The sequence below is a fragment of the Triturus cristatus genome, chromosome 1_2 (genome assembly GCF_964204655.1).
Source record: "Triturus cristatus chromosome 1_2, aTriCri1.1, whole genome shotgun sequence".
Classification (NCBI taxonomy): Eukaryota; Metazoa; Chordata; class Amphibia; order Caudata; family Salamandridae; genus Triturus; species Triturus cristatus.
The window spans coordinates 41,776,433-41,790,122 of NC_140580.1; the positions used below are offsets into that span (position 1 = coordinate 41,776,433).

Here is a 13,690-nt window from a genome sequence, read left to right on the forward strand (position 1 = left end):
AGCTCATAGTTAAATAGTGCTGTGGTTGTAGGTGGAGAAATGCCTGTAGGGGAGCAGGGCTATGGTGGGGGGCACTCCCCGCTAAAAAATATGACAGCAAGAGGCAATCACAGTGGGGCAAACACCAGTATTAAGAGCGTGTTGGTGTTTTCAACGCAGTGAAATATCCGCAAATCGTACTAGTGAGTGGAAGCAGTCAGCTGTCAGTCAGGAAGGCTTGGGGCCTTTCAGCCAGTGGGTTGCTAATGAGTGGGCCATGAGTGGCAGTAGGAGGAGCCTGACCACTCCCTTTGAGGTAGCTGCAGTTTGAGTACAACCATTGAGCAATGGTGGGCAGAAGAGACTTTTGTAAGTACCCTCCCAAAGTCCTACTGGTAAGAGGAAGCACAAGTTTTAGACAACCCCTTATGTGCCTCGCTTGGGTGTTGCTAATGGAACCTGTGCCACCGTGACATCGATTCCATTATTTGCAGAAGGCATGCCCCCATTGTAAGTGTGAGAAAGGCTCCTCTGGTACTCCGGAGTGCTTTGACAACATCAGAAAAATCTGGGTGTAAGGACCTCTTCCTTACAGCAAGAACGTTCAGTATGTTTCAATGCCAAGTACTCTGCCTGCAAAGACCAGGTGTACCAGAAAAAGTAGGAACAGGGGGATACTCCAGTGTTCATACGTGATCTGGTTGATTGGTGGTGCCTGCAGAAGAATCATTGGATCGTGCTTCAAGTGGGAACGTTTTTGTAGTTTCAATGTTTTTGAGAAGGTCAGGAGCAATGGAGACTGTGTAACGTACAGATTGGAGATCTTGTACCACACTTGAAGAGGGGCTGAAGATAACAGAAAAAAAGCCTTTTAAAGTCACTGTGGCCAGGGAAGAGGCAAGACAGAACCCTGCTGGACCCAAAGGCTGGATGGGTCTACACTAATCTGACTCCAACCACTGCAGGGTGGTTCCACATGGCTAGTCTGTTTCATGTCAGTCTCTGCTAATCAATCAAGGCTAGTGATGGAGCGGGGTTCAGTAGAGTGTAGAGACTACTCACTCCAGACAAGACAGTAAGTGAGTGGTGCACGCATTGTCAGTCACTACTGTAGGGATATCAATCAGGGAAAGTAAAAGGGGTAGGTACCACTGCATATCTTAGTCCTGGGAAGGGGTTATAGAACAGAATTAAAATGTATTGTTGCTCAAACAAGGGGCTTGTATCAGGAAGTACACACTGTGCTGGCCATATTCTCTTATTTCTGGTCAGTTCTCACAGCCTTCCATATTCTCACTCGAGAAGCACTTTGCATAAAAGCTTAGGACCTTACCATTTTCTGCATAAAAGGTTGAGACCGTACCTTATCAGACTGTTCTGCTCCCCTTCGTGTAAGAAAGCGCGTCGAGGCTTTGCAGTTTATGGGGATTCGCGAGACAGCCACTCATCTTAATTTATGAATTCATTCAATAGCAGTAACCTTGTCTTACACCTACCATCAGTCTGGACCCAGTCTCCGCCCACTAGTTTGTAGATGTTGTTGTTTTTGTTCACGCCCCAGACTCCAGCAGCCCCCACTGTGACGTGCTTGAGAGCACCGGGGATCTGCTTCCAGCCGCTACTGTAGAGGGTATAAATGTTGTCGTTTGCATTCACTCCGAACACCTGCCCGTTGCCGGCATCGATTTGTTTGAGAGCTCCGGGCACCTGCTGGCAGTTCAGTTGAACAGTCTGACCTAGAAGTGAGATTTCAAGAGACAAAAGTTTTAGACCAGGTTAACGATGGTGATTTTATTGGAATATCTGTGTAAGTTATTCATTAATGTTCTTTTTGTGAAGGATCTTTGATTCAGTTTAATGTTCATGGAAATTTCAAGGATGACAACTCTAAGTACACCACTGCCAGTTTGCCCAGCATTGGCTCCAGGGAGAGGTGGTCCTATGTTTATGGTAACCTGCACCAGTTTGTAAGGAGGCCATTATGGTTTGGTCAGGAAAGCCAGTGTGGATAAAATAGGGTCTGCGCAGCAAGGAGTCAGTTTTGTAGTGTCTCTGGGTAGTGTCCATCTCTCTCTCTCTCTACGGCCTGATTAAACTGACGTGCACTAGTTTATTTTACTCTTACACGCAGAGACGTCCCTTCCTCAGAAAGCACGTTGGCCAAGAAAAAATGTTGGCAACCTCGCTAACTGCTGCTGGTGAATAAAACATGGCATGGTCAGCAAAAAAAACGATGGGTTTAGGCCCAGATCTCTGTACTGGGGTGAATGAATGACATTGTTCTGCATTCTGTCCATCAATTGTTCTTTTTCAATTGTCACCCCGAGTGGAACAGGTATGCCCAGATGTGGGTCCCGTGCTCTCCATGCCACTGGAGTCAAACTATCCTGGCTGATGAGGCCTGAAAGCCCGAAAATGGTCCTAAGATGCTTGTTTCCAGTCCACGGAGGACCTAGACAGGCAGCTCGGGCTGGACTGTTTCCATTGGGCGCAGGGTCAAGACTGATTTGCATATGGCTGGGTCTAAACTGGAATGGCATGGTGAGCAAAACAAAACGACAGAGTTAGGCCCAGATCTCTGTACTGGGGTGAATGTATGACATTGTTCTGCATTCTGTCCATCAATTGTTCTTTTTGCATTGGTGAATAAAATGAGGCAGCAGATGTAGTGCTACTGGAAGTTGGGCAACATCATATGTATGCTGGGCAAGGGGGGAAACCTGGTACACACCTGCGAGCGTAAGTGTGGTGGATACGTCTGGCTTAGGGCCAGACTATTGCATGCTTAGCCCAGTGGGACGTGCATGGGCAAGTTTAAGACCACCACCACAACCAGTGTGTGGGCGTGGACAGTCCTCAGCTCATTACATCAGGGCAGTGACTTACCTCTGGACACAAACATTTCCACTCCTCCCCCAACTCACCTGAATCATCTTAACTCTGCCGCACAGGTGCCAAGTTGTTCGTAGGTGACAGGGGAGCTGTTGGAGCATTTTGGCAGAGGGTTGAGCGGGAGATGGAGGTGAAGGAAGGGGATTGGTGGGGTGTGAAAACAATTGCACAGCTGATTCGTAAAAAAAGCTTTTAAAAGCAACATAAATGTCATCACTGGAACCAAGTTAGAGGGACGCTGCTTTCTGCATAACCTGAAGACAGGTGCCCTGGGCATGTGTCCAACTCGCCCTTGCTGGAGGGCAACCCCCTTGCACCTACTTTCTCCTAGTTATGTTTGACAATATGTCTTTGGAAAAAAGAGGACCTCTAAGAGAATGAAGGGGGCAGTGGTCATACTTAATCATACCTTCCTTGTTTCACATGTCCCCGCGTAACTAGTTAATCCAGTCCCTTTTTTATTTAGAATTCTGGGACTTGCAGTCTTATTTGTCCCAGTATAAACCCAGGACTACAAGTCCCACAATTCTAGGACAAAAAGGGAATTGGACTAACTAGTCAGGCTTGGAACTGGGAAACTTGGCAGTGAGACTGTATGCCTATTCTTGTTACTGTAAAATTTTCCAAATGCATCCTTCATTCAGAACAATTAAGTTTTCCAAGCCATGCTCTTCCAGTTCGGACTTTTGCTTTGCATTTTGGGACTAGTAGTCCTCTTTATACTATTATAAATTCAGGACTACAAGTCCCTGAGCGTGAAGGAAAAACATGACTGGATGAGCTACTCACTCAAACTTGGGAGCTTTGCTGTTAATTACTTTTCAGTATAACCCGTAAATGTTGGATTTCTCCAGAAACGCCTAACAAGTGGTAATAATAGACCATTCTGACACTTAATTGGGAATGCGATAGCACAACTTCATCTGCAGCTCTTAATGGTGAATGTATTAAAGTTTTGTGGATAAACAATGGAGGGACCTGGATTTTGGGAAGCTTTCATTCATAACATGATGGTCTGATACAAAAACTACAAGACACTCCTCTTCCTACTGCCCATTCACACATTGATGTAGACAATTGTGTTTGTACTCACCTTTCTGAATTACATTAGCACCTATATTATATGCAGCTCGTCAAAACAAATTTACCAAAGGTAGGTAAGTTTTAACGATGTGTAATCGCAGTTGCAGTAGCAAACCATTGATCAGATACCTAAACCCAAGTTCTTGTGACACTTGTGCTACGCAGCCTCGGGGTAGGTGGGATCAATCAGTGACTTAAAGTTAGGATTAAAATGTGATGCTACGGTAAATGTCTATGCTGCAAATAGTGATAAACAATTAAAAACATAAAACTACTAGTGGAGTGCAACATTTCATTCAAAGTCCTTGATGAAATCTGGAGAAAATATGGTCCTAAACTATAAGGTGTCCTTAACGTAAGCCCCCTGGATGAATCTAGAACACCCATTCTAGGCGGGATTTCTGGACCAACATCACATTTCCTAACAGAGGACTTTTAGATGAACCAGCATAGAGGCAAACTACTGTATGAGATCTTTGAATGTACACATATCCACATATACGTCTGTTGCCCTGTTCTTGTGTAGTAGCACACTCACACATCCCACTTCCAAAAAACAAGGACTAATGAACAATGTTTGATATTCTCCATGGACTGTGTTAAAAACTAAAGGCAATTTTGGAAGGATTTGGATAATGCTCTTTGTATAAAATAGTGTGTCATCATATACTTTGCAATGAGAAGTAATTCAATCGACTCTAAATTCCAATTCTAGAGTAGATACTGGAATAACAAAGCTGATTCTTAATACAGGGGGTTCTAAAATAGATAACCAGTCTAAAGACGTCACGTAGGAAACCAATGAAAGCCCAAATTTGAATGACTATAGGTCTCAAGTGCTTATTACAGCACTTTTGAAAAATGCATATGACTTAGAAGCATTAGACACTAGAGATGTGTCAAGAATGTGAACATGCAGACATTCCATATCTTGCTAATGATGAAGCTTTGTGCTGCATTCTAAATCACCAGTTCTCGACTATCTTACTGAAAAGCAAAAATAATTATTACACTAGCAGTGACCACTCAAAAGAACTGAATGGTCATTATTTCTCAGCTTGTATTACTTTTACTATTTATCAAGGCTGTTCCTTTATATGTGTTTCCTTGCATATATTATCTTGCTATTTGATGTTTGTACTCAATGTTAATAAGACAAAACCTTTAGTAAGAGGATTTCAATACAAAATGCTGATTAGTTTTTTCAGGTCTCAATCGTAGTACATTTGTGCTCTTCTCCTTCAGGTTGAGCTTGTATCCCATCATATTCTGATCTTCTAAGAAATCTCTCTCCAGTAGCACCTGGAAGCATACAAGGGAACTGTGTCCCCCTTCCAGCCACATCATCCTGCACCTCACCCCATTCATTCTGCATGTGGTTCCCATCAGGACTTAGCGACATTTCACCCACTAACCCCCACTGGGGAGGGTTGGACAACTACCTGCATGTTGTGTCGGAAGAGACTCAGTTCCAGGGTGGGCCTCACACACAAGCTGTAGTTAGTTGTCTCCGGATGTAAGGTTGACTTCTGATTTCTCAAATTCCAGAACACTTCACCTGGTGGTGCCAGGGAGGTCCATCTGGTGGATACCATCCACACTGGTTTGGAATCTTGGCTTCAAATATACATACATCGTAAAAAGGTGTAGCCACGTATGCTTTTGTGATGAACATATGCACCTTAGGCCTAGCCTCAAAAGTTAATGGAAGTGCCCCTCAATGCTGGTAAATGTGCCTCAGCACACAAGACTGGGTAAATCATGAAGGGACAACCCAGGGTTGGTGCTATATAGAAAGGCCCTCCTGGAACTGGGGAAGAGGGATGGGCTAAATCAGAGGGAATCAGAGGAAAGAGCATAAAAGGTGAACTCTCTGAAAGATTAGGTAGTAGGCTAGGGTAAAAAAGAACAGGGACAGCAAGAAGAATGGGAAAGGGAGGCTCTCAACGGCTAAGTCAGTATGAATCAAAAAGGAGGGAAAGCCAGAGCAAAAAAGTATGGGTCAACAAAGGGATGGCGGGATATAGTAGGGCCCTCAAAGAGTTAGGGGCATACGGCTAGGGGCAGTGAGAAGGTGGTCAAAAGTATATTAAGTTCTGGCCGGGAGAGCAAAAAAGTATGGGTAAACAAAGGGGTGGCAAGATATAGTAAGGCCCTCATAGAGTTAGGGGCATACAGCTAGGGGCAGTGAGAAGGTGGACGAAAGTATATTCAGTGCTGGCCGGGATGTGGTCATGTTGGGATGCTGACCTGTGGTTGCCTCCTGAGACCCTGGCAGCCAACAAATGCCAGGTCTTCAAAACTTCGCTCAAGAGAGTGATAGGGTAGGGGTCAGCAGGAACTAAATCAGAAAAAGAAGGCAATGGGAGAATAAATGGGAAGCCACTACAGAGAATGGACCAAGGATAGTGTCTGGAAAGGTATGTGGAAGGGAGGAAGGAAGCACTTACAAAGTCCTTGTATTCTCCTTTAAACACTGGCTAATTTCAGCTGTATAGAAAACCTTAAGGGCTGGAACAATGACAGCATATGTGCTGGATAAAGCCAGGATCCCAGGAAATATGGAGCAGTCGTCTGTGACACGCAGAAGGCATTGTCCTATGGGCACATGTCCTTAGTCAATGAATAACTCTTACCAAATGCCTAGTGCACCTTTGGCATTTTTAAGGGCTGTGGCGTCACGGGTCACTAAGACTCTTGCAAGCCTGTCACTTGCCTAAGATTTTTGCAACTATGTGGTCATGGAAAAAAACCCAGACCTTCTGTTGTAATTGCAGGTTCCTGGACAAAATACCGTGGTAACTCTCATGGACAAGTTCCAGAACCCGTTCTACCATTGTTTTAGGGATAACCAACCAAGATCCTCTTGTTGTTAAGCCATTTAAATGATGTGTAAGCTCACCTTGAAACATTCTGATTCCTTAATGCTACATGAGTGGTTCAACCACCAGATCACTCCATTGTTGCATGTGGATGAGCTCAGGGGCAATCTCTTGTGTGAAATCTTTTACATCAGCCTTATGAGGTCAGCTACCAATATTGCCACAGACTGTCTTGCTTGATCAGCTAGCACAAAAATTAATTCTTCTCTATTCAAGGACTCAGATGTGGTACTTGCAAGTAGAACACTCGATAAATCAGCCATTTTCTGGCAATGCAGAAATGGTAGCCCTAAAGTTACAAGCCCCATCGCTCTATGCAGACTGGTATTTTGGCTTTGGGCCTTACAAAGTTAGAGAGGAGGGTTTGATGGTCACTGAGGACAGTAAGTGCTTCACAAAATAAAAACAGATAAAAATGGTTACAACCCTATACAACTGTTGGGTTTCTCTTAAGATTGTGACTAAATTGGTTCAGGTTTTTGTCACACTGTCACTGACAACTAATTCTGTCAACAATGCAGGATCGAAATATGCCATGTCATTGGCATCTGAAATGTATACTTGGATCTCATACCATGGATTTTGTTTTGTTCCTTTGTGAGGTCTCTCATTGGGGGTACAGATGAACACAGAATTTCACATTTACTTGGGCTTACTAAAATGTCACACCCAACAATAAATGTAGTGATGAAATGTCCATTAGTGCAAGTGAAAAAGTGCCAGCCTGTAGTCTTCCAGATTGGGCGCATGCCTTCTCATGAGGCTGTGCAGCTGTATATATCAGTGCTGGTCTTGAAAATATGCATTTGGCCGAACTGAGCATGGCGTTAGCTTCAGCAAACACCAAACTCCATTATCACTGTCGCCTTGAGTATCTCCTTGGTCTTCCCAAATGTGAGAATGTCATAGCTGAAATTCATGCACTTGGGAATGCCCTGTAGTAGTGTCCTCATTTCCTCTAAACAGATCTCACCTGCTGCCAAATCATCAAAATCGAGAGGTTTGTCCATGCAAAGGCCCTTGCAAGAAGCAAAGGCCATGTGGTATTGTGATAACTTCTCCTGATCCAGCTGATGATAGCCCACTTTAAGGTCACTTTTTGAGCAGAAAACTTCATTATGCTGGTAACTCATGTCTTGAAATATTAGGTGCCAAATGTGGCAGTCTTTGAATGGCCATGAACGGAAAGTTGTCTCCCATCCATACAGCTTCGCATTTGACCACCTGACTGACCCATGATGCGGACAGGACAAATTGGTGAACTCCAATAGGGGGGGGGGGGGGGAGAAGAGGCAGCAGGCTCAAAGATGACTTGTCACAGTAAACTCTCAATCTCTGCCTAAAAAAGGGAATTTTCTAAAAGTGTTGAGCCGCCGGTAGAATGGTTTCATCGATGTAAAGCTTAATCTATGTGTGTTTTTTAACTTGCAGGTGCCTTCAGTTTAGGAAACCATTCCTCAATATATTGTTCAGCAGATGCTGTCACTCTTGCAATGAGGCTACAAAGTACTTGGATCAGGTCCATTTTGATAGCATAGCTTTATTGATTAAAGAGACACAAACATATTCTTTGAAAAGGAGTAGCGTTTGAGATCTAGGCATAGATTTACACATTAGAGGGCAGAAGTTACTAGTGTTGAGTTAACTTTTCAAACTTGATAGTCATGTTAAAGGTAACCCCAGTTTCTATGTATGTAAGTAGAATTTGTAGAACGCAAACATTCGAAAAGAAATGGAGAACCATATAGCATTGGCACAGTTACAGGTAGAGTGATTGGAGTGGTAACTGGGTTCTCAGAGTATCATCTAAATATCAACTTGAAAAATATCAGGTGACCATAATATTGAGATCAAAATATCATGACTACAAAAATATTCAGGAAAAAAGCATAGAAGATAAGTATATCAAGTTTATTGTTTTACAATAACAGCAACGTTTAAAATATTGTTTACTGTATCATTTGTACTATGTTTTATTGAATTATGTTTTCATTTCATTATATTTTGGTGAAACCAATTTGTAATTATTTTTTTAAATATATTATACTAAAGTATAGTTTAATGAGTTGTGTTATTGGGGCTCTGGGTTGGTAGTCTTTCTAATGATATATTCATGAGTTTTAATTGATTAATATGTTGATTATGTTAGTTATGTATATGTTTACATGTTTTCAATATGTTTTTATTGCATGATACATTTAGATTTGGGGCTATGGAGTTTATTGGAAGATCAGAAAGATATTTTTATTTTTAAAGTGGATATCAATTATTGTTCATTGTTTACTATGTTATATTTTCTTTTTGTTATTATTGTTCTTTTAATTGTATATATATTTATTTATATTTTGGGGGTTTATTGGGTGATTGGGTGGGTAGTCTTCAAATTAATCGTACATCAAACATTTCTACTAATTATATTAATTTATCAATTATTTTTCATTTTTTGATACATTGAATTCAAATTAATTCAAGCGTTAAATATGTAACATTTTCAAATTGTGCACTAAGTTTTTGGTTCTTCATTATCGTGACAATTTATTTTAGTTGTCTGTGCTTTATGTGGCAGTGTTCATGAAAAAATGCAGTGGTTTTTAATTGAAAAGTAGGTCTTTTAGACAATTTTAAATAGCTACTTAACAGTTTTGATTAACCCCTTCTGTGCCACGCCCTTTCCCCCTCCTGTGCCGGGCGTTTCATTAGTGGACGGGTTTCATGACGAGATAGTCTTGTCATGGGCACAGCGCGACCGTGCTCCATGACGAGACTATCTCGTCATGGGCACAGAAGAGGTTAAGTGATCTAGACCTCTTCAGTTTATGCTGTTTCTCTGATGTCAGTAGGACTAGAGTTAAAAAAGTCAATGTGAGCCCCTCACCACAAACACATATATGCACTTTCCATAATGTTTGTTAGACTGGAGTTAGATTGGTAAATCTAACCCCAACCCTACAATGTATGTAGTTTCCCTAGTTGTTTTTAGTGCATTATATTCAATGGCACTTGTAATACAGCAGATGGGATATCAGTGACGTTTGTGACAGAATAACCTATCTTCCAAACTCTAAAGCAAGCCCCAAATCTGCCTCCGCCCGAAATGTAAGACCTGTTACTAATATTTGTTAGATTTGAGAAAGTATGGTAAATGTACCTTTCCTCCTTCCCCCATCGCCTTCAATGTATGCATGTTCCCCAATATTTGTTAGACTGGTAGACTGAAGTCACAAAAATAAATCTGACCTCTCTGGCACATAATGCATGCATTCTCCCTACTGATTGCAGGTTTGTAATTTGTGTATTCAAATTGTTGTTTTATAAGCTTATGTTTTGTAAGGTTTGGATTGGAGTTAGTTTACTACATGTTAGTTCAGCCTGAATTATACAATTTATGAGTTTTATTTGGAATGCTGAGATATTTAGAATATATTTAATTTAAAAGTATATATTTTGACATTTATTTCACTATTGCTATGTACCTATGTTGTTGCATTTTAATTACTTTATTTTTTTATGTTTCACTAGTTCTAAAATATATTAAATGTTCTTACTTATTTTTAAAAGCAGTGAACCCTTCCCAATGTTGGTCCAGTTCTGGACAGTCCCACAGCATATGGGGGAGGTCAGGATGCAGCCATTACAACGTGGCTGGTGGAGACAGCTCCACAATAAATTTACTATGCATACATTGTTTTAGATAGGCTCTATTTAGCATATAAAATTGTACTCTTTTAAATCTAGCATTTCCCAAAATTGTATACGAATATGTCAGTATCCGAGTCCGCTCTGAGTGGTGAAGTAGTCTTTGAATGTCCAATTCCCATTTTGTGTAAAGATCTTGCTGTGTCTTTATATGCCAATATTCGTACAGCACACTTTTGCCAAAATGTTAGAAAATGTCCTTTAGGAATATCATATTCTTGTATGAGTGACTTGAAGTCAAGTATATATATATATATATAGATAAAGACTGCTATTTGAAGGTTCCACAGAGCAACCTGTCTGAAATAAAACACAAATATGAAAAGGATCTGGCGAGATGGTGAGGTCTTGGTCTAATTAGTCAACTAGAGTATTCCTTTTTAAAGGTAGAAAATCCAGTATTGCCGACGCTATACTTAATACCTAAGATTCACAAGCACAAACAGAAACCTCCGGAGCGGCCTATTATTTCTGCCATAGGTAGTTTATTTGAACCAACCTCCAGATACCTTGATTCATTTTTACAAACACATGTAAGAGTGTTACCTGCGTTTATTCAGGACTCAAGAGACTTTTTGAATCAAATTGCAAATGTAAAATGGGAAGATTCTTACCTTTTAATAACACTAGATGTTGTAAGTCTATACACAAGCATTGCCCATGAAGATGGTCTACGGGCAATTAGGCACTTTCTGAACTTGAGACCAATCAATTTATATCAACACACCAACATGTTGATTGAGATGTGTAGATTGTGTCTTAATAATAATCATTTTTTGTTCGGAGGTGATACCTACAAGCAACTGCAAGGTACGGCGATGGGCACCTGCTTCGCCCCCAGCTATGCTAATTTTCATATGAGCTGGTGGGAGGAGCAGGTGCTCAGAGTCGATCATGACAGGGAATGGGAGGACCATGTCATAAAGTGGATCAGATTTATCGATGATCTCTTTATTTTATGGAATGGGTCCAAAGAGTCAGCACAATTGTTTATAGACAGCATTAATGTAAATAATCTTAATTTAAAATTCACTGAACACATTAGTGCGACAAGTGTTACATACTTAGATCTGGAAGTATACATTGCATAAGGAGCTATTCAAACACGCACATACAGGAAGCCTACCACAGGCAATACAATTTTGCATGCGGCAAGCTTCCATCCACCAAGATTAAAAATGAGCATCCCGTATGCAGAAAATTTAAGAATGAAGAGAAATTGCAATGAAGTTGATGCTCTGAATCAAGCTCAAGTTGCTCTAACTGACAGATTCCTACAAAGAGGATATAGGTATGAAACACTGAAACAGGCTAAAACCAAGGTAGATCTTATTAAGAGAGATGTACTGTTGAGACCTGAAGTAGAGAAGGTCAGAGAAAATAAAAAACATACTCAGGACCAAATACTGATGATTACTGGGTACAGTGCCTACCAGGCTAAGGTGAGAGATAGCCTGTGTAGGCACTGGTACCTAGTTAAACAGGACCCGGCATTACAAGGGAAAGTGTCACGGAATCCAATGTTGACTTTTAATAGAGCCAAATCAATGAGGAATGACTTATTTAAGACTAACCCGGAAGCCAAGAAAGGAGGTGGTTGGCTAAAAGTCAGCCCTGGCTTCCACAAATGTTTTAAGTGTAATGCTTGTAGGTATGGTAAAAATGAAGAACAGGTTATCTCTCCTTTCCTTAGTAGCCCGTGGAAAATAAGGAATCCACTCAATTGTAAAAGTGAATTTGTTGTTTATATTTTAAGATGTTCCTGCCCCAAAATGTACATTGGCAGTACAATTCATATGGTCCATGTACGTAATTTACAGCATTTAAGGGCAATTAAAAATAACGACAAAAACTATGTGGTAGCACGTCACATTAATGAAGTGCACAAAGGTAATGCCAATGAGCTGGTCTATTTTGCGATTGATCAGGTCCCTAAAAATCAGAGAGGAGGGGACAGAGAAAATAAATTGCGCAAGCTAGAGTCTAAATATATACTTATGTTCAACACCAAGAATCCATTTGGATTAAACGCTGAAGAAGATTTACATGTACACTTGGTATAAACTGATATTCCATTATAAATGATTTTAATGAATTTTGATTTTAACTATCAGAGGAAGGAAGACGACTGTATTCTTTGTATTTAAGCTTTGGAGTCTGTGTCCAGTTAAGTTATATGTCCAATATACCATGGAGACTAAGTTATGGAAGTAAAGGACTTAAATATCTTCAATAAGTGGATTAGGTAAATAAGAGTACTGTAGAACATTTGCACTTTATTTTTAAATATGTTGCATATCATATTAAGAGTACTGTGAAGCACTTGCACTTTATTTACTCTATGATTGCGATATTTGCACATGAAAATGTGAGCAATATAAAGCATTTGCACTTTATTAGTAATATGTTGCACATTGTACTTTTATGCGATATGTGCACCTTAAACTACTATTTAATTTTATAGAAACTGTTTTATAAAATTGTCCTGTACTAACTTCTTTTAAATGGGTTTATTGGCAGATAAACCGAGATATTATGTGAAGGAAATGACTTGATATCAATGTGGATTGAATGACAAGATATGACAAGAAAATTCTTGTGTGACTTTTTATAAAACTTTTTGTGTGAGGAGTATAACACAAAAAAAACAATATTGTGAGACCATAGCAAAAACAAAAAATAAATGAACGCACTGGGTGGGAAGACACAACTAAAGAAATGTAAATATGAATATGTTCCAATGATATGTTATAAAAAGGAGAACAATTGGGATTTTATAATGTTTTTTACCTTTGCATGATTAGTAATGCATCTATGGTTGATTTTAAGTTAGTGATTTGAGATATTAATCAAATCTTAAAAAACACTCCCATAACGTAAAAAGAAAAAGAAACAGAGAAAGAATGTTAAGTAGTAGCTATCTGGTCTCTTTTAAGTTGTTTCAATATATATAGAATCGACAGTCTTTCTTCCATATCTATTTCCAAGTGATCATGTGACTAAAGAGCCTCTGTTTAAAAAAAGTTTGATTCTATGCGATTGCCCATGTGAATAAGGCAGGTGTGCCGAAATGCATCAAGCTAAAGGACAAATAAACTTTGAAGCTGGATGGCAAAGCTTAAATTATTATTTTTTTTTTAAATCAAGCTAAAGGACAA

The 13,690-nt window shown here is 40.2% G+C and overlaps 1 protein-coding gene across 1 annotated transcript in view; it reads right to left on the reverse strand.

The window, feature by feature from the left end:
* The window catches only part of LOC146866711 (fish-egg lectin-like), a 68,385-nt gene that overhangs the window by 42,042 nt on the left and 12,653 nt on the right, over positions 1-13,690 (reverse strand). The window contains exon 2 of the mRNA XM_085600635.1: positions 1,476-1,715. Coding sequence (XP_085456761.1) covers positions 1,476-1,715 — 240 coding nt within the window. The remainder of the gene's footprint in view (positions 1-1,475; positions 1,716-13,690) is intronic.